Source organism: Antechinus flavipes, chromosome 5, assembly GCF_016432865.1.
Source record: "Antechinus flavipes isolate AdamAnt ecotype Samford, QLD, Australia chromosome 5, AdamAnt_v2, whole genome shotgun sequence".
Lineage (NCBI taxonomy): Eukaryota > Metazoa > Chordata > Mammalia > Dasyuromorphia > Dasyuridae > Antechinus > Antechinus flavipes.
The window spans coordinates 184,576,847-184,596,095 of record NC_067402.1 but is presented as its reverse complement, the minus strand read 5'-3'; the positions used below and the strand labels follow the sequence as shown (position 1 = coordinate 184,596,095).

At 32.4% G+C, this 19,249-nt stretch overlaps 1 protein-coding gene across 2 annotated transcripts in view; it reads right to left on the bottom strand.

Annotated features, from left to right (window-relative positions):
- Positions 1 to 19,249, bottom strand: part of LOC127539161 (uncharacterized) — a 53,408-nt gene that overhangs the window by 11,337 nt on the left and 22,822 nt on the right. For both annotated transcript variants that reach the window (XM_051963198.1, XM_051963199.1), the window contains exons 9-13: positions 14,516 to 14,801; positions 12,987 to 13,228; positions 7,406 to 7,691; positions 4,889 to 5,175; positions 1,635 to 1,920 (exon numbers count right to left, since the gene is read on the bottom strand). In XM_051963198.1, the coding sequence (XP_051819158.1) occupies positions 1,635 to 1,920; positions 4,889 to 5,175; positions 7,406 to 7,691; positions 12,987 to 13,228; positions 14,516 to 14,801 (1,387 nt within the window). The remainder of the gene's footprint in view (positions 1 to 1,634; positions 1,921 to 4,888; positions 5,176 to 7,405; positions 7,692 to 12,986; positions 13,229 to 14,515; positions 14,802 to 19,249) is intronic.

Here is a 19,249-nt window from a genome sequence, read left to right as displayed (position 1 = left end):
GGGCAGATTTGAATTTAGGTTTTCCTCACTATAAGTCCAGTGATCCAGCCACTGTATCATTTAATTGCCAGTTAAACACTGTTATAATACCTTTAGACTATGAAACCATCATCTAGGAACCATCAATTTGCAGCTTATCCAAACTGTACCACATCTTGTTTGAGTCCTGAGTGACTCAGATTGAATGTAAATAGCAACCATTTCTGCTTTGGCCAGAAACCCCAAGAAATTCTCCTTCCAGATTCATGTATTTATTTAGATTTTTTTTTTGGATTAGGTGAAAGAGGAGATTTTTTGCCTCAATTGCTATCTAGTCTTAATCACTGAATGGTGCAACTTCAGTCAAACTGAGATTCTTTGAAGACCTTAGTTTAAAAAGGCCAAAGTTTCCCTTTTCATCCAGGGCCATCGCCAGTCGTCCTCATCTATATCTAGCCTCTGGACACAGATGGCTCTGGTGGGGAAAGTGAGGCAGGTGACCTTGCTCCCTCACTTACATCCAACTCACTTGCATTACATGGCATCACCTCTGTAATGTCATGGTTTTTTTGAGAAGGAAGGACAACCAACAACACTCTCTGATTCATTAATTGTGTAAGGGAAGGAAGTCGCTTAACCTTTGACTGCCTCAATTTCCTGTAAAATGAGAATAATAATGGCATCTATCTCTCAAGATTATGAGGATAAAATGAATGAATATTTGTAAAGCACTTTGAAAACCTTACAGAGTTACATAAATGCTGGCTATTTAAGTACTAACTTTACATTTTTCTTCCCCCATTGCCAAAGATTTGTTGATGACTCATCACCTACAAGCACTGGCTATTTTGATTAATTATTACAGACTAATCACCATCATTCATATAATCATTAAATATATATTTTCAGACTTCTGCTTTTGACACAAGTTATATAACCAAGGGCAAGTTATGACTTATCTGAATTTCAGTTTTATCATCTATAAAATGGGTAAACTAACATTTAACTTATCTATTTCACAGGTCTGTTTTATAAACCTAATTGTTTTATTTAAGTGCGAGTTATAATGACTAAGATAAAAATGATCCCTATGCTTTTGGTGGTGTTGGGTAATCTTTGGGTTGTTTTTTTACCTCTTTATTTTAATTTTAATTTTTATTGTCTTCTTGGTCAGATCGTTAAGTTCCCAAGGAAAGAAATGATTTTTATTTCCTTTTTGACTTTAAATACTGACACATTTATATGCACCCAAGAGCACATAACAATTATTCTATATAGTGGAACCATGATGACTTTTCATTGATGCCCAGCCCTTCACTTTATTTGTGATGCAAGTGTAACTGAATTTAGTTTGCTTTTATTTAGGGGGATATGTCATCTGATCATTCATTGTGTCTACATGTACACAAAAGAAGCAAGAGAACAGAGGTACAAGATCATCATGTTTTGGATAGACACTTTCATTTGGAAGATTAAAAATATATTTGAGAAAAAATGTGGTTGAAATCACACATGTACATGTATGCATGTGTGTTTCTCACAATTCTTCATTTCAATTTTCTCTTGCAGTTCATATAAGAATGGATTTACCTACTATAATATATGTACCTATCAATTTATGTATCTATTGTTAAGCCCAAACAAAAGATTCATACCTAGGATTAAATTTGCCACCCCTGATTGATGAGTCTCCAACAAGAATCATAGCTCCATTTAGGTCTTCATGGCAACAGTCTTTTCTGTTGGTAATTGCAACATAATCGACAATGTATGATGAACCCAAATCTACCATCCACCAAGGTTCATACTCAGATAATGTCTGAATACAAGATCCTTCATTGAAGTCACTTGCCAAAGATCCATCAATAGCCCTCTTAGGAGTTCCAAAGATAGTACTGATACTTGACTGGAAAGCCCTCATTCCTTGTGATAGCAGTGGACCTGAAACGATGAGATTTATTTAGAAAATCTAATTAATCAACAATAACATTAGGAGAAAAACAAAAGAGAACAAGGTCAAATCATCAAATTCATAAATGAGAAGGGAGGGATTATGAGTATAAATAAAGAAAGAAATTTGTTTTAGATCATTATATATTATACTCTAAAGGACAATATGATGCTATATGTAGGAAAGCATGCCTCATGATTGGCTGAGGGGCCTCTGGACTTAAGATGTAATAAACAGCAAAGATGAGAGAGACTTTAAAGAGAGAATTGGAAATAGTAAGAGTTTGTGAGATGAAGTGAGAGAGAAGGTGTGAACTTTTGAATAGCTAATGGGAGTTCTCAAAGCCACATGTATCTATCTGTCTTCCTCAACATGTCCCTTCATTCTCAGCACTGGAACCCCCAGAAACTGAGAAGACTTCTGATGAAATGGTTCTTTCCTTGAATGAGCTGAAATTTTATCTTGCTTTTGAGTTGAAAAATTTGTTTATTACTCTTGTATAGTTCTATTGTCTACCCTAAAATGTACCAATTTCTTGATTTCTGCTCTGTAACTTGCTTGGATTGTTTGATTGTTAGACATGATTGACTTTTAGATAAGTTTTTAGGGGAAGGGAAGTTAAGTTGTCCAAGAGTGTAAGATAATAGCAACCTCTCCTTTTAGAGAGATCTGGGAAATAGATTTTATTATAGTCCCTAGATTGCAAATATCTGATATATAATAGATAGTTACAGAAGAGTGGAAGAGTGAGCACCCAGTCATTGCACTCTTGCCCTGTGCACAAATAGAAATTGCAGTATCCCTTTTGGAATAGGATATTGTGAACTAGCTTATATCTATCTAAGCAAATATCTGTAACACAGATCCTGGTGGCCTCAGTAAAATTCCATTGTATAAACATGCTAATAAATCTGAGATGCTGAAAGAAATAGATTATCTACAAAAGAATAAAATAGCCAAATTAATAAAAAGTATACAATTAAAATAAGTCAATCTCAGAAGGAGAAGTCAAACATGCAAGTGTAAACAACTTTTATACTATATAGACTATTTCAAAACATTGAGAAAAATGGTGATGGTTTTTCTGCAAAATATATATGGTTTTGGTCCTTTAATTGAATAGATTCAAAACTGAGAAGGAAAGTTATAGAAAATATGTTAATATATTTTGTTATTCATATGGTTATTTGTATTAATATATTAATGATTATTGACATTAAAACATTAATCCAAATGATTTTTATGTTTAAGTAGGATATTTACATAGAATACAAGGATGCTTTAATAATAAAAAAAACTACTAAATTACTAAATTTAAACTACTAAAATACTAAATTATAGCAACAAAAACAAAATGACTACATGATCATAACATTGAATATAGGGAAAGCCTCTGATAACATACAATATTCATTTGCATTAGTACTAAAATATAGAAATATTTTTCTTGTTATGATTAAAAAGCATACATATTCAAAACCATGAGCTAACATTATATATGATGGAGAAACACTAAGAGGATACTAATATTTTAAAAATATGAAACAGTGATATATTTTCTCCACTACAATTGCTAGAATTTTTAAAAGCCAGTCATGCATTAAAGCATAAAAAAGAAATTTAAGGAATAAGCATGTCAGTGAAGTGAAAAAAGTCTATTTGTAAAGAATTCAATTATTTATAATTAATTCCATCTTAAGGTTCATATATGTAATATCTTATTTGATCTACAACTGAAATAGGTGCTATTATTAGACATCTTTTGTGATAAAGAAACTATGGGGCAGATTATGTAGTTTAAGATTACCTTAGTCCATAGGAATTCACACAGCTAAGAAGTAGTTGAGGCAGGATTTGAACTGGTCAGTATTCATTTCTACCTAGATGCTATAAGAATTATTATATACCCAAAATACTCAAGGTGGTCAACAACCACAACACAATCAATAGTAGTAATGAAGTCCTTTAGCAAAGTAATAGATATAAGATAAATCCACAAAATCTGTATTTTTATGTACCATTAATAAAAATTAAAGCAAACTAATAAAGAAAAATACCATTCATAATAATATCAAGACATATCAGCTATTTGGATGGATATTAGCTCATCAAAGAGACCTTTAAAAACACAACTTCAAAATGATTTTTGATAAATATCAAGGAAGAACCAAACAAATTAGAGGCTATTGTTCTTTGTTTTAGCTAAGCAAATAGAGTAAAATATTAATACTATCCCAAATCACTTACAGATTTAAATTAATCTAGAAAGTAATAGTCTGGAAAATATATACTTCTTTTTCTCAAATTTTCACTTGAAAAATCCATGTGGCTTTTTTCATGAAGTACAAAACATATGTAAGTGTGTGTGTGAATTTTGAAATTATAGTATCAGAATAAGATAGATTGCCATGTAATCAAAAGAGCTGTGCCATTATTTTTAAAGCTTAACATTATTTAAGCTCAATATATTTCTTTCTTTTAACAAGACAATTAAGTGTGAGACCTGGTTGAGATGGGGTGTGAGACATGGAACTATTAACTATCAATCATAATAGGATTACATGAATGGAAGAAGGAAAAGTTTGGGATTTCTTAGTCAAAGATGTAGGCTACTTATAAGTAAAGACCATAATCCCTGATTTAGTTTCAACAATGAACATTGGGAATACAGTGTTTTGAGAAAACTGAAAAAAACTGAAACTAGAAGATGATAAAGAATTTGAGAAAAATATTTAATAAAGGAGGAGCTAAGGAAGTAAGGGAAGAAAGAAAAAAGAGGATGATGAAGAGAAGAGGAAAAATTTAAGTCAAGTAAATAGAAAATAGAAAGAGAAGCTTCAACAGAGCATTGGTTTTCATTTCATTGGCAATTAATAACTTTGCCTTGAATTTTGAATAATATTTTTGAAGACCTTTCCAAATAACTTTTAGTTAATGCTTTGTTGAAAATATACTCACCACAAGGTCTGATGTAGTTTTTCATGCCAAGAGATTTTGTTGGGGTACCACTATCAAAAGGAGTTGATGTATTTTTGTTTGATGGGCGGGACAACTTATGAGGGATATTAGGATTTGATGGTTGAATGCCAGGTGAAGACTGTGTCATTTTGCTAAGGACTTGCACTTCACAAAAAGTTAGTAACTTTTCTCTTCCTGGAATGATGATTGTAACATATCTTCCCCTCAAAGAGCCACAATTGAAAGATTTTGTCTTGCCAGGACCCAATTTAAAAATTGTAGCACATCTGCATAGAAAAGAGATTGTTATTTGTGAAGCTGTTTTTGTAGAGAATGAAAATAGGCTAAACAGAAGCTCACTGGGAAATATGCACTTTTCCTTCCCACTCCCAATCCTATTTGAAAGCAATTCTTGAAGGAAATATTACTTCCCCCCCTTTTTTTTAATTACCTGGGAGTTAAAAGAAAAAGCCTAACTTCCCAATTTTGTGGTCAATAAGATCAATTATTTAAGAATGATTTCATTGAAATTTGTTTCCAGATTTCAGAAATGGCATCAGAATCTTCCCTGTGCTCCAAGTACATAAAAATTGAGGATGGCCTTTGATTCTTCTTATTTTTTTCTCTCTTTCACTCAGCCCATAATTTCAGCCTAGCTAATAAGTTATCAAACAATCCCCATTTCTTTTGCAACATTTCTCTGTTCTATCTTTTCTAACTAGGCACTACCAATTCTTTCTTCATCAATGCAGTCAAACTAATTTTCTATCCTCCAGATTTTGTTTCTTCCAATTCATTTGGAATATAGGTCACAGGAGTTATTTTTTTCTTGAGTAGTTTGCATTACATGTCCCCTTTTTCAAAAATGTTACAATAAAACTATAGCTGGTAACATCCAGCTGAAATCTTCAATCTATTATTCATGGCCTTTGCTCCTGATTTCTTATATAATACTAAACTTCAATACCTACTTCCTATCAAGGATCCTCTTATTCTAAACCAAGTCAGTCCTCTCATTTTCACTACATTATCCTTGGTAGTTAATTTCTTTCTTTGGATATTTGCTTCTACTAAGCCACAGATCATTAGTGTTCTTCCTTTACAGAAATCCAGTCTTATCTTGTCTTCAAATTGCAGAAAATTTTATCTTCTTTCAAAAGACTTTCTTGGTGAGTGGTTCATGTTCAAAATCCCTTTAGTCACTGTTATCACAACACTTATTAATAAACATTATCCTTCATTATTGTTTTTTTTCTATTGATGCCCTCTAGTTATTTTTTTTGAATCTCTGTTAGTATTCTTAACAAGTTTATAAGCATCCAAAGACTAAAAAATCATGGGACTGAGATAGAGAGAGGGAAGAAATAAGTATTTATAAAATGTCCATTATGTGCCAGGTACTCTAATAGGTGATTTACAAATATTATCTCATTTCATCCTCATAACAATCTTGAGAGGTAGGCACTATTATTACCCCCATTTTAAGCTGAGGAAACTGAGACAGAGGTGTGCCCAGGATCACACAACTAGTCAGTAAATCTGAGGCTATGTTTGAATTTAGAAATTCCTGAATCCAGATCCAGCATTCTATCCACTGAACTCCTAGGAAGAATAAAGACAATTGCTATTGTTAGTCTAGAGAGATTCCCTTCCCATCTCTTAATTTTTGGGGGTACTCAGTTCTAATTCTGAGACTCTCATTACCCTAAGATCCATTTAGAATGTCCATACATAAGACTAACATGTGTATTTATGTATAGGGCCTGATATCCTGGTTGCTCATGACATAAGTTCATGTCATGTATACTAGTATAGAGGTATATAGTATATACTAGTATACATGTATATAGTATAGAGGAAGGATTATGGGAGCTGTAAAATGAGATTACTATGGGCTTGGTCACCAGTTTTTATTGCTGAAGGACATTGCCTGGGATAGAAGGACCAGGTGGTCATCTTACCAATGAACTTAGGATCTTATTTTTTACTATTTTGTGTCTCCCAGAGTATCTATCCTGTACTATACAGAGTATCCTGTATAATATAAAGCACATAGTAGACAGCTGAATGAATAGCTATTACTTAGCAAAGAAACTAGTGTGGTAACATGAAAAATTGTTAATCAAATGGTGGGAAGGGGATATGAAACAACAATTATTGGGAATTTTTGAAAAAAAAAAGGATACAAGTATATTTGATGAGTCAACTCTTAACTGCCATTTAAAGATGATTTGGTTACACAGAAGAAATAAGGGAGTAATTTAGGATTACTATGCTAAAATCAACTTCAGTTATTTAGTTTCATAAACAATGAAGAATTTAAAAAGAGATATTCTTGGTCTTGAGATAGCCAGGAAACCAAATCAAAAAGGATGGCATGTTTAATTTGTACTTATTATTGCCTCATTTCCAGCTTTTGCATGTAATTAACACCTCAAATATTAATGGGAATGAACAATGATAACTGAATTCTTTATTTTTTCATCTCTTGGCAGAATTCATAGCTTGGATTTATACCTAGGATTTGTCTTGCCACCATGATAAGATGAGTTTCCAACAAGTATTGCAGCTCCATTTATCTGCTCATGGCAACAATCTCTTCTATTGGTGACTGTCACAAATTCCACAGATTGTGAAGACTCCAAATCTATCATCCACCAGGGATCAGTTTCTAGGTGTGTTTGAATGCAGGAGCCTTTATCAAAGTCACTTTCTAAAGAATCATCCACAGCTTTTTCAGGAGACCCAGAGGGATCAAAGATGCTGGATTGGGAAACTGGTTTTTGCTTAAGTGACATTTGAACTGCAAAGAAAAGATATGTGATGTTAGAGTGAGTTAGCAAAGCATTAAGGAAGACCCTAGACACTATTTAACTGTGTGACCTTTGGCTTACTTCATTTAACCTGTACTTACTTTATTTTCCTCATTGGTAAAATGTGGACAATAATAATATCTAACCTTTCCAGGATTGTAGTGAGAATCAAGTGTGATAATTTTGGAAAGTATTTTGTGAGATATAAATGCTAGTTATTATATCTTAGCAAAAAATAGTCATTTAATCAATGTTATATGAATTTGTAGGACATCATTATTTGCAAATGAGTTAGGTTCTATGTACAGAGAAGAATAGTTTAATATAATTTATTATCTAATATCTCACATTATTTGCATTGTATAATAATCATCACTGTTATTAAAAGAATTGAAAAATGTTACTGAATTAATTTTATGAAAAAAAAACTTAATGAAGGGTCGGTCCTAATAAGGGATTAGAATTAAAGGGGGTGGTTGGAGAATGCAGAAGAGAGCCCATTGAAATAGCCACAGAAGACCCCTTGCTGTGAGCATTGATGAATGCTCTGGATGTTACAGGTTTAAACTATTAAGCTCCACCACTCTTCTCTGTTACTGATTTGCTCCTGCCCTAGACATAACCATTCAATTCAATATCTCCTATTACTATACATTCTAGTTCAATTCTAAACTATGTCCTTCACTTGAACCTTGAAGAACAGAATCTATTTTCCTTCCTTCCTTCCTTGCTTCCTTCCTTGCTTCCTTTCTTTTTTCCTTCCTTTCTTCCTTGCTTCTTCCTTCCTTCTTTCCTTCCTTCCTCCATTCCTTCCTTCTCTCTCTTCATTCCTTCTTTGGAGAATTTTTAAAAATTTCTGAACTTAAACTCTATACTATTAAATTCTTAACTTTTCAGGTTAAATTAATAAATTAATTAATTAAATTATTTTTTAGTTATAAGCTTATTTTTTGCCTTTCAAGGATGTTCTAATGTTTTCTCTCATTATACTAGAAGCTTTAAGGGATTATATGTTCCTGACTTATCCCCAAATATTTGAATTACTTTTCTTTGAATGTTTGCAGTATTTTTCCTTTATGTGGGAGCTCTGACATTCTTAGTCTTCTCTTTTTAATGTTTTTTTTCCAGGTATTACCAGTGGAACCTTTCTATCTATACTTTGCCCTGTGATTCTAATTAAAAAAATGTAGTCCTTCTGGAAAATTCATTTTTTTCTTTGAATATCTGTTTGCAATGCTTGCAGCATTACTAATTTCTTTTGGAGAGCTTTAAATTATGGTTAGTTCATTTTGGTTCTTTGAGGTTCACTGCAATCAATTTTTAGGACCCTTTCTGGCTTCTCAGGACAGTGTTAGGAACTTGAGCCCTTGGGCCTGGACTGTCACGATCTGTGTCCTGTAATACCACATTGATTACAAATTGTTGTTTATTGCCACTCTCCAGGCTTTCAAATTACCTGTCATGAGACTTTTTGGTCCCTTTAGACTTCCTTGAGGTAACCGTCTGCTCTTGTTCTTTCTGGACCTTGGAGGCTACATGTATCCCATCTCTTATTATGTTCAGAAGCTACTCTGTACTGGCATAGTTTTGTTGGCAGGAGTGCTTTCCTACAACTCATAGACTTCTGGCTAACATTTTGTGCAGTTCTGGGGTGGAAGAAGTCACTGGATTTTTTGATCATTTTTCTGATATTTGTAAATTTCAGGGTCTTCTAGTATAAAAGAATTGACAGTTTATATTTCATTCAGGCAGCCATATTGACTAAAAGTCTCTAACTCTTTTAAAATTCACCTGAACCATGGAAATATGATTCCCTGAACATGATGACGAAAAATTTTCTCACTGGCCTTTCTTCTTTTTGGGCACATAGAATTCTTCTCATTTTTTTCTTTTCCCAAAAGAAAAAAAATCATAACTTTTATTTTTCTTCCTCTTAAAGTATTATACTATTTTTTCTTTCCTTCCTTTCTTCCTTTCAACAACAATTAAAAACAACAACCCAAACAAGCGATACAGGAACTGCTAGAGGAGGTGAAGGTATTTTAACAACCTGATACAGATATATTTACAGCTGAATTTCATCAAATGTTTAAACATCAGTTAATGCTTAGACATACAAATTATTCATAGTAACTAATAAAGAACACATTATATCAACATATTGTATGAAACAAGTATGCTCCTGATACCTAAATCATGGAGGCAGTGGTATGTTGCTAAATGCTTAACAACCAGGTTTCTGAAAAAAGTACACATACTACATTTCCAAGTTTATCCTGCATTATTAACTTTTTCTCCATCACCTTCAAGTCTAGAAATAATAATTAAAACCCCTCAATAAATCAAAACCTGATTTGTAGCATTTGCAGATTTCCGAGGTATAAATAGGTTTACACTGAAAATTTAACAATTATCTCTTGTAAGTCAGTTTCAGGTGGTTCTAGCATACCATGGCATGCAAGGATAAAGCAGAGAAAGAAATTAAACAATATCACTAATGAATATGGATATAAAAATTTGAATAAAATCATAAATACACACAAACATACACATAAAAGGACATGTAAATTACTTACAATAATGATACATAATAATAATAGTTAAAAATTATCAAAATAACAAAGGTAATTAATCATATTAAGACAGAAATAACCTAAACTTCCAATCAATTTTATCAACCAATGTAGAAATAACTTTTAATAAAATGCTCTGATAGTTTATGCTAAAACACTAAAAAGCACAGCATAGTTTTATACTTTTACTAAATGACAAAATAATGCATATTAATCAAAATGAGAATGGTTTCAAATGAAGAAATACCAGAAAATTTTCTAATAACTCTGGGGGAAGGAGTAGTAAAGCAAAGATATTCCCCTTTCCTCACTATTTTTGGCTTAGTTCTAGGAATGCTAAATATAGCAAAGAAAAGGGAAATGTGTTAAAAATGTTTGTTAAAATTTTGAGAAGAAGAAATTCCCTTATTCCTTTTTTTTCTGAAGACACAATAAAGGATTAAATAACTTGCCCAGGGTGATATAACTAATGTCTTGAGGCCAAATATGAACTTAGCAAGTTGAATCTTCTTGACTCGAGGCCTGGCATCCTAGCCAATATACCATTATACCATCATCTTATACTATTACTACAGTAAATTCTAAGTAGGCAAATTTAGCTGAAAAGTAAAAAACCAAACAAGGGATAGAGGAGATTTCAAAATATAAAAAGACAATTTTTGTCACAGAAAATTGAAAAGATTTTGCAAAACAAAATGTGCTAGATTAAGCAGGGAAACTGTCAGTTGAGAAAGTTTTTGCATCATATAGCTCTGATAATAATTTGATATCCAAGATATATAGGGAACAAATGCAATTATTTTAAGATACAGATATATGATTCATACATATAATTTATATATGCATAAATATGTAATTATATAAGATACAGATATGAGATGAATATAAGAAATGTAAAGATGTGAACAAACAAATCTCAAAAGAGTTGCAAACTATTAGCAATCACAAGAATGCTTGTTCCAAAACACTATTAGTAAGAAAAATGCCAATGTATAGTCCTGAGATTTCATCTAATCCTTAGGTAAATTGGTTGACTGGACAAAAGATAGAAATAACTAATGTTAAAATGTCTGAAGGAAAGGAAAGCACTAATGTCATGTCCCCCTGGTGTTAGCTGAGTTTCTTAGTCACTTAGCTTCTCAGCTGAGCTAAGTCTCTAAAACTCTTAAAAGTGCAGAGCAGTAACTGCTATGAATTTATAGAGGGATTTTCTTCATCAAGAATTTGTCATAATATAATTGTGCAAGTATAACATATATCAGCTTGCTTGCTGTTTTAGAGAGAGAGGAAGGAAAGGAGGGAGGGAAAAATTGAGAACTGAAAATATTACAAAAATTAATGTTGAAAATTATCTTTACATGTAATTGGAAAAAATTATTAAGTGAGAAGAAAAGGATTTCAAAGTGCTTAATAAGCCCAATCTCACTTTATTCTCACAACAACATACAAAAAAGATTTTTAAAGTAATAAATGAAATAAACATTGGATCAAACATAAAAACAATGATAATATTTTTGGACTTTTTTTATATGTTACTATTTTGTTATTACTGGGATTATGAATGATATAAACTGATTTCTTTGTTCATGACCTAGAATTTTTGAAGTAAATTCTTAAGAGTAGGTAATGTCTACCATTTATATAGCTAGATAATGTCTAGCATTTATATAGCTCTTTAAGATTTGCAAAACACTCTATGTAGATATGCTGTAACATTTGAATCTCAGAATAGTCCTGTGAGACAGGTGCTATTTGTATCCCTTTGCCAATTTATATCTTTCACTTATTTTTCTTAGTTACACTATTGTTGGAGCTAAAGAATGATACAATGCCTCTGGAAAGTAATTTGAAATTTTGTTGACAAAATAACTAAAATGTTCATATCCCTTGACCCAGAAGTCTTATTCCTAGCCATATACTCCAAGGAAATTAATGACAGATATTAATATATTCTTATAATTAAAATATAAATGCCAGAGGCTTTTTGTATTAGCCAAGAACCAGAAACAAAATATGTACCAATTGATTGGGAAGTTACTAAATTGTAATATATGAATATAATCTTATGATATATGAATGAACCTTATGGCACTTTAAAAATGAACATATATGAAGAATATAGACTCAAAGATTTATATGAGGAGATTTACATAACTGATTCAGAGTGATTAGCAGAGAAACAACAAACACAATGACTACAACAATATAAATGGAAAGAACAAGAAAAAGACCAACAAGAAAATTAATGCTACGCAATTATTATGACCCAAAGTTGGCTGCAGAGAAGAGGAGAGTAAATATACTTCTTTCCTTTCACTGGAGACAAGGGGAACTCTGAGTGTGACATATAAGCTATCAAGAAAGACTTGGTTAATGTGTTGATTGGTTTTGCTGAGTTGTTCTTTAATTTTTGTTACAAAGAAAGATTTGATTCCCCCCAGAAATTAATGTAAAAATACAAGTGATCAATAAAATAAAAGCTAAAACAAAGAAAACATTTGAATGAAAAGAAGATGAAATAGGCTATGAGATAAAAGGCAAAAAGAAATGTAATCCAGGAGAATTTAAGAAAATAGAAAATGGTTTCCCATGGGGAGGAGCAGCATTGCAAGACACTTCAAGTCTCAAACCACTTGTCTTGAATTATGCCCATCTCTATAACTGGTTCAAAAATCATTTGCAGATCATTATTACACAAAGAAATGTACTTACCCAAAGAATTCTGACGAGAATTAGAAGCAAAGATTATCTGTGGGAAACTAGAACTCATAGAAAGCCAATCCACTTGAGGAGGAGTAAATTGTTGGGTATCATTAACACCAAAGATTTCTACTTTACACAAAGGTAGCACCTTTTCTTTGCCTGGAATACTGACAGTCACATATCTTCCTATCATTGCCTCACAGTTGAAAAATACAGTCTTTCTTGAAGGCATTGAAGAAATGGTGGCACATCTGAGAAGAAAGCAGATTATTTATGAAATTATTGTGATTTTATTTTGTTAGACAAAATGAATTTCAATAAAAATACTAGACTGGCAAATCATTGTAAGGGATTTCTTCAGTCATTCCTATTCTGTTTAGGCCCTAGTAATAAAGAATTGTCAGGTTTGTTGTCAACAGAATCATTTATTCTCAGAACAACCAAATAAGGTCGTTAATGCAGATATTTTTAATCTCCATTTTTTAAAATACAAGAATTGAGATATTGTGGCAGAATAAATATTAAACCTACAAAATTTGTTCCAAATCTTGGCTCATTCACTTTTTTAGCCTTGGGCAAGCTAATTAATCTCCCTGAGTCTCAGTTTCTTCACTTCTTAAAGGAGGATAATAAAACTTATGCTACTTATTTCAGAGCAGTATTATGAGATGTTTTGGCATGCTTTATACAATTATAGCATTATATTATTATTAGAAAAAGGCAGTAAACTTAGCAGAAAAAAATTAATTTGGAATCAGAAGGCCTAGGTTTGAATCTTGATATTGTCAGTTATGTGATCTTGGACAAGTAACTTAATCTTATTGTGTCACAGTCTTCTTATGTGTAAATAAGGGGACTGGACTATATCACTAAGGTCGTTTCTATCTTTCCACAACCCATTAACTCTATTATTGAGATACCTGAGATCATATATCTGGAAAATGAAGAAGCTGAATAAGAGCTGGGTTAATTCTGCCCTGGGTTAATATTTTGGAATGCCACATTCTAAGCTTGATTTTCTACTGAATTTCTACCCACACTTCAATGACAAACCTGAATGTTGCCTGATATGCAAAATATTACTCAATTTTTGTATTTGAAAATGATCTTTGATAACCCTCTTTAATTTCCTATGAATGTATCAATTCTGTGTAATTTTAATTATTTATGTACATGTTTCATTTTCTTTATTAGATTATAAGATTCTTGAGGGCAGAGAACATGTCGTTTCTCTTTGGATATATTCAGTTCTAATCACAATTCTCTATATATTGCAGAAAATTTGAAAGTCTTTGAAATGAATGACTGAATATATTTTAGGGGGACTTTAAAGCAACTTTAGTAACTTCTTAGATTCACAAGAAATGAACCATTTAGACAAAAAAAAGATGTTTACTTTTATAATAGTAGAAAATCAAAGAAAAAGATTAATGTAATTGCATATTCCTGATAATTGACTTAAATCTTCATTTAAAAATATTATATAAAGATTAAGCTTTGGGGATCCTTGGAGGAAAGATTTTGAGTGAATCACTTACTTTGGATTGAAATAGCCACCCCGATGAGGCGAATCTCCAACTAGAATCATAGCTCCAGTGATTTGGTCTTGGCAACAGTCATCTCGGTTGGTCAGTGAAACAAGGACAACAGAATATGTTGAACTCAAATCTACCATCCACCAAGGATCACTCTCTCGGAGTGTTTGAATACAACAACTTTTGTCGAAGTCACTATGGAAAGACATATCCAATGCTCTTTCAGGAGATGCAGAGAGAGAGGATACACTGGATTGAGAGGCTGACTTTCCCCTTGAGAGTAATGCAACTGAAATAAGAGAAAATTGTAATGTCAGAAGATAGTCACCAGGTAAGAAGTGGAAATTCTCTTTAGTAGAATGAGGAATTATTTTTGATACATAAGACAGCAAGTCTCAATTCTTAAATAATTGATTTACAGAATAAAGGTATCAACCATTGCCTTGGTTACCATGTCACTCTAATCTATTAGAATTATTCAATGAGTATTCAATGAGAATTACCCCCCCCAATATTCTCAGAATTCATATTTTTGCCAGTAAATAAAACTTCACAGTAGTAAAAACAATAACAAAACTCTATCAATGACTGTTTTAGCTTTTTAAAAATTTTAATTTTATAGATAATAATTTCATTTTTTAAGTCAATTATAATTTCTTAAGTTTTTTTCAACTTTATATCAAAGCTTGGTTTAGTGACATTCAAATGTCCTCTGCTCTATACCACATATCTGCACATATGGTGTACATATGCAATATATGTACATACAGACTGGGTGACCCATTCAGTGCCTTAGACAATTCTCTAAGACTTTAACTTTCAGAAAAGTTGCCAATTTGCACTGATAGAATTTCCTCCCCTATAAGTTCAGTGAGATCACAGGGTAATCCCTTATCTTTTAAATTTGTACCTTTAAATATCTTGAAATTAATTCTAAATGAAGTTTATGATAACGATAAAGTAAAAACACTGAAAGCTAACATTTACACAGTGCTAAGGGCAATTAGGTGGCTCAGTAAATAGATTTCCAGGCCTGGAGGCAGGAAGACTCATCCTCCTAAGTTCAAATCTGGCCTTAGATATTTACTAGCTGGGCAATCATTAATCTTTTACCTCAGTATCCTTATCTATAAAATGAGCTGGAGAAGGAAATGGCAAATTGCTCCAGTATCTTTGACAAAAAACCCCTCCAAATGTCATGAAAAGTAAAATACAATTGAACACTGATAATAAGTATTATGTGCCAACCTCTATGCTAATTACAATTATCATTTCATTTGATCCTCACAACAATCCTGGGAGTTGTGTTATTATTATCCCCATTTTATAGATGAGGAAACTGAGGCAAATAAAGGTTGAATGGTTGGCCCAGGTTCATACAGCTAGTGAGTGTTGGAGATCAATTTGAACTCAGGTATTCCTGACTTCAGGTCCAGTGCTTTGCTCACTATCTTGCCACCTAGCTGCCTCCTGTAACTTAGCTTCCTCTGAATATTCTGAAATTAATGTAGTCCAACACTATATTTCAAAAAAAATTTTAGATTTAAATCTATCAAGAATTGTTAAATTGTGCAGAATCTACTTGCAATATTTTCTGTGATTCTTTCTCTCAAATGAGGCTTTCAGATATTTAGTAAAGAAAACAACCTTCAAAATGTAGGGAAAGGTTTAAGTAGAGTGACTGAGATATAGTGAAAGACGAAAGGAGAAAAACTTGATTTGACATAGAGGGATACAAATTACAGTGGTAATTTGGAGAGCTTTGGAATTAGGAAACAAAAAAACAGATTAAAATTTGGGAAACCTTCTCCTCCTTGAGAAGAAGGATTCAATATGAAGAAAGATGATGAATCAAAGAGAAGAACAGGATTTAGGAAGAAGTATCTAAAGAAAAAAGCTTCATATGAAGAATTTAAATTGAAGGAAGAGAAAGACTTGAAGGGGAGGAGTAGAACTAAAACAAGAAAAAGACTCAGATGGCAGAATGATAAGACAAGATAAATCAGACAAATTGGTAAGACAGGTCAGTTAGAAAAGTAAAAAGATCTTGGTTCTGGATGTGAACTTGTTGATGAGGTGAGTAGAATAAAAAATCTGCACATTTGGAAAAAAAACCTCACCAGCCTAGTTCTTCAGAAGAATTCACTGCCTGAATGAAATATCACATTATTCTCAATATCTGACACTGCTGTCAGACCTAACCATGTCACTCCCCTACTCAACCTCCATTTTCTTTTGTTAATTTCTGGCATAAAATAAAAACTTCATCTACTTTTTATTTTTCCAGCTCCATTGGACATTGCTCCCCTTCCTGCATTCTATATCCAATCTGGCTTTCTTTCTTTCTTTTTTTTTTAATTTAATTTTATTTAATAATAACTTTGTATTGACAGAATCCATGCCAGGATAATTTTTACACAGCATTATCCCTTGCAATCAGTTATGTTTCGTTTTTTTCCCCTCCCTCTCTCCTCCGATCTGGCTTTCTTTCTATTCCTTTCATAAGACGCTCTAATGTCCCATCTCTGTGACTTTGTACCAGGTTATCATTTATACCTGGGATGTCCTCCTTCCGAATCTCTGCCTCATAGAATGACTTTTTTCCTTTAAGATGAATCTCAAGGCACTGTCTTCTACATAGAGCCTTTATTCTTTCTTCCTTTTTTAAACACACACAGACCAATTTTTTATATTTTTTTCATTTTAAACTCATTTTCACATTAGTTATATGTTGTGTAAGAAAAATTAGAACAAAAAGGAAAAACTACAAGAAAGAAAAAGCCAACAAAACAAAAGGTGAAAATAGTGTTTTAATTGCAGTCTTCATAGTTCTTTCTTTGGATGCAGAATCTATCATAGCTGGTCACATAGTCTTGTTGTTACTATGTACAGTGTTCTCCTGGTTCTACTTACTTCACTCATATCAGTTCCTGTAAGTCTTTCTAGGCTTTTCTGAAATTAGCCTCTCATCATCTTTTTTTTTAGAACAGTAATATTTCATTGCATTCATATATCACATTCAGTTATTTCTTAACTGATGGGCATCCATTCATTTTCTAATTTTTTGCCAACACAAAAAGAAGTACTAGAAACATTTTGCACATGTGGTTCCTTTCATCTCTTTTATGATCTCTTTGGGATACAGACCCAATATTGAGACTTCTGGATCAAAGGGTATGAAGTTTTATAGTCTTTTGGGTATAGTCATGAAGTCTTTCTTGATCCCCAGAACTACTAATGATTTAAACTGTTTTGTACATAATTACTTTCCATTTATTTGAATTACTTCTTTTTTATGCCTTTGTTATATATATTTTCATATATGTTTGTTATCATTCCTGTCAGACTGCAAGTACATTGTGAGTAGGGCTTTTTTTTTTTTTTGTTAACACATATCTTCAGGGCCTGCCACAGTGCTTGGAATATAGTAAATACTAGAATACAGAACAAATAAATACTTTTTGATTAATTTATAGGTTGACTGAAAGACAAAAATTGAGGATCTCACTTCTAAGAATTGAAGCATGGGGGAAATTTTTCAGTGGTCTGTATAGAGCATGCAATTTTAAAGATTTCTGCTATGGTCAACTGATTGCTATCTATTCTCAAAGGGTAACTTGATCTCCTTGTAAAGGTAAAAAGGATTAAGGACTGTTGTTTCTCAAGTGTAGTTTTAGAGATGGTAAAGGGGAAGGAAAGGCTTCAAACTGAAAACTAAAAGAGAAAATGGAGTTAAAAATGCAGAAGGGAGTTTTCATCTATGTCAAAAGGTTATGAAGAAGAAGGTCATAAAGAAGAAAAAAGGAATACTGAACACTTGGAGTTAAGAAACAAGAGGAGAGAGATGCACACTTTGAAAAGCAGTAATAACTTGTCATGAATCCACAGATATTGTTGTTTTTATACATAGGTGCAACCAGTTAAGAAATCATCCAGTCTGTGCTGGTCTCATCTGGCTTTCTTGGACTGCTCAAGGGATTGGTAGAAGTGTTAGGTCCATTCATCCAGGATGATTGTCACACTTATGTATTGTCATACAATTCACATACTGGAGTACACATATGACATATGCCTTGTATGTAACTATGGTATATGCTGTTATATATTATACATTGATTGAAGGTTTTTGTGTTCATTGATGTTATCAGTACTTTAAGATAGCCACAAAGCCTAATGTGATTTTGGTCTCCATTAAGAGGTATATAGATTCCAAGAATAAAGAGGTGATAGTCCAAGTATATTTATTTTACTTTTACCAGACCTCATCTATAGGTAGAACTAAGGTGTCCTTAGTTCTGAGCACCATGACATTGATAAACTGGAGGATGTAGAAAGTATAATGATTAGGAGGTGAAGGGGTTCTCTTGACTTCATGCCATATAAGGGTTAGTTGAAGGAAGAAGGGTTATTTGCTTGGAGAAGAAAAAACTCAGGGAGGATATGATTGGGTTAGGATGGATTAGATTTCTTTTGTTTATCCCAAAGTTTCAAAAATGCACATTGAAGCTTGATGTAAAGAAAAATAACTAAAGAAAAAATACCAAGCCATAGAAAAGTAGAATTGACTGTTTCAAAACACAGTAGATTCTTTAACTTGGAGAACTTTAAGCAGAGACTGGATAACTACAAGTGTATTATAATGAGTATTCTTTTCATATTAGAAAGCTGTTGAGATCCTTTCCACTTCTCAGCTTCTGTGATTTTTTTGTCTTTTGTTTCAAAGAATATCATTGACAT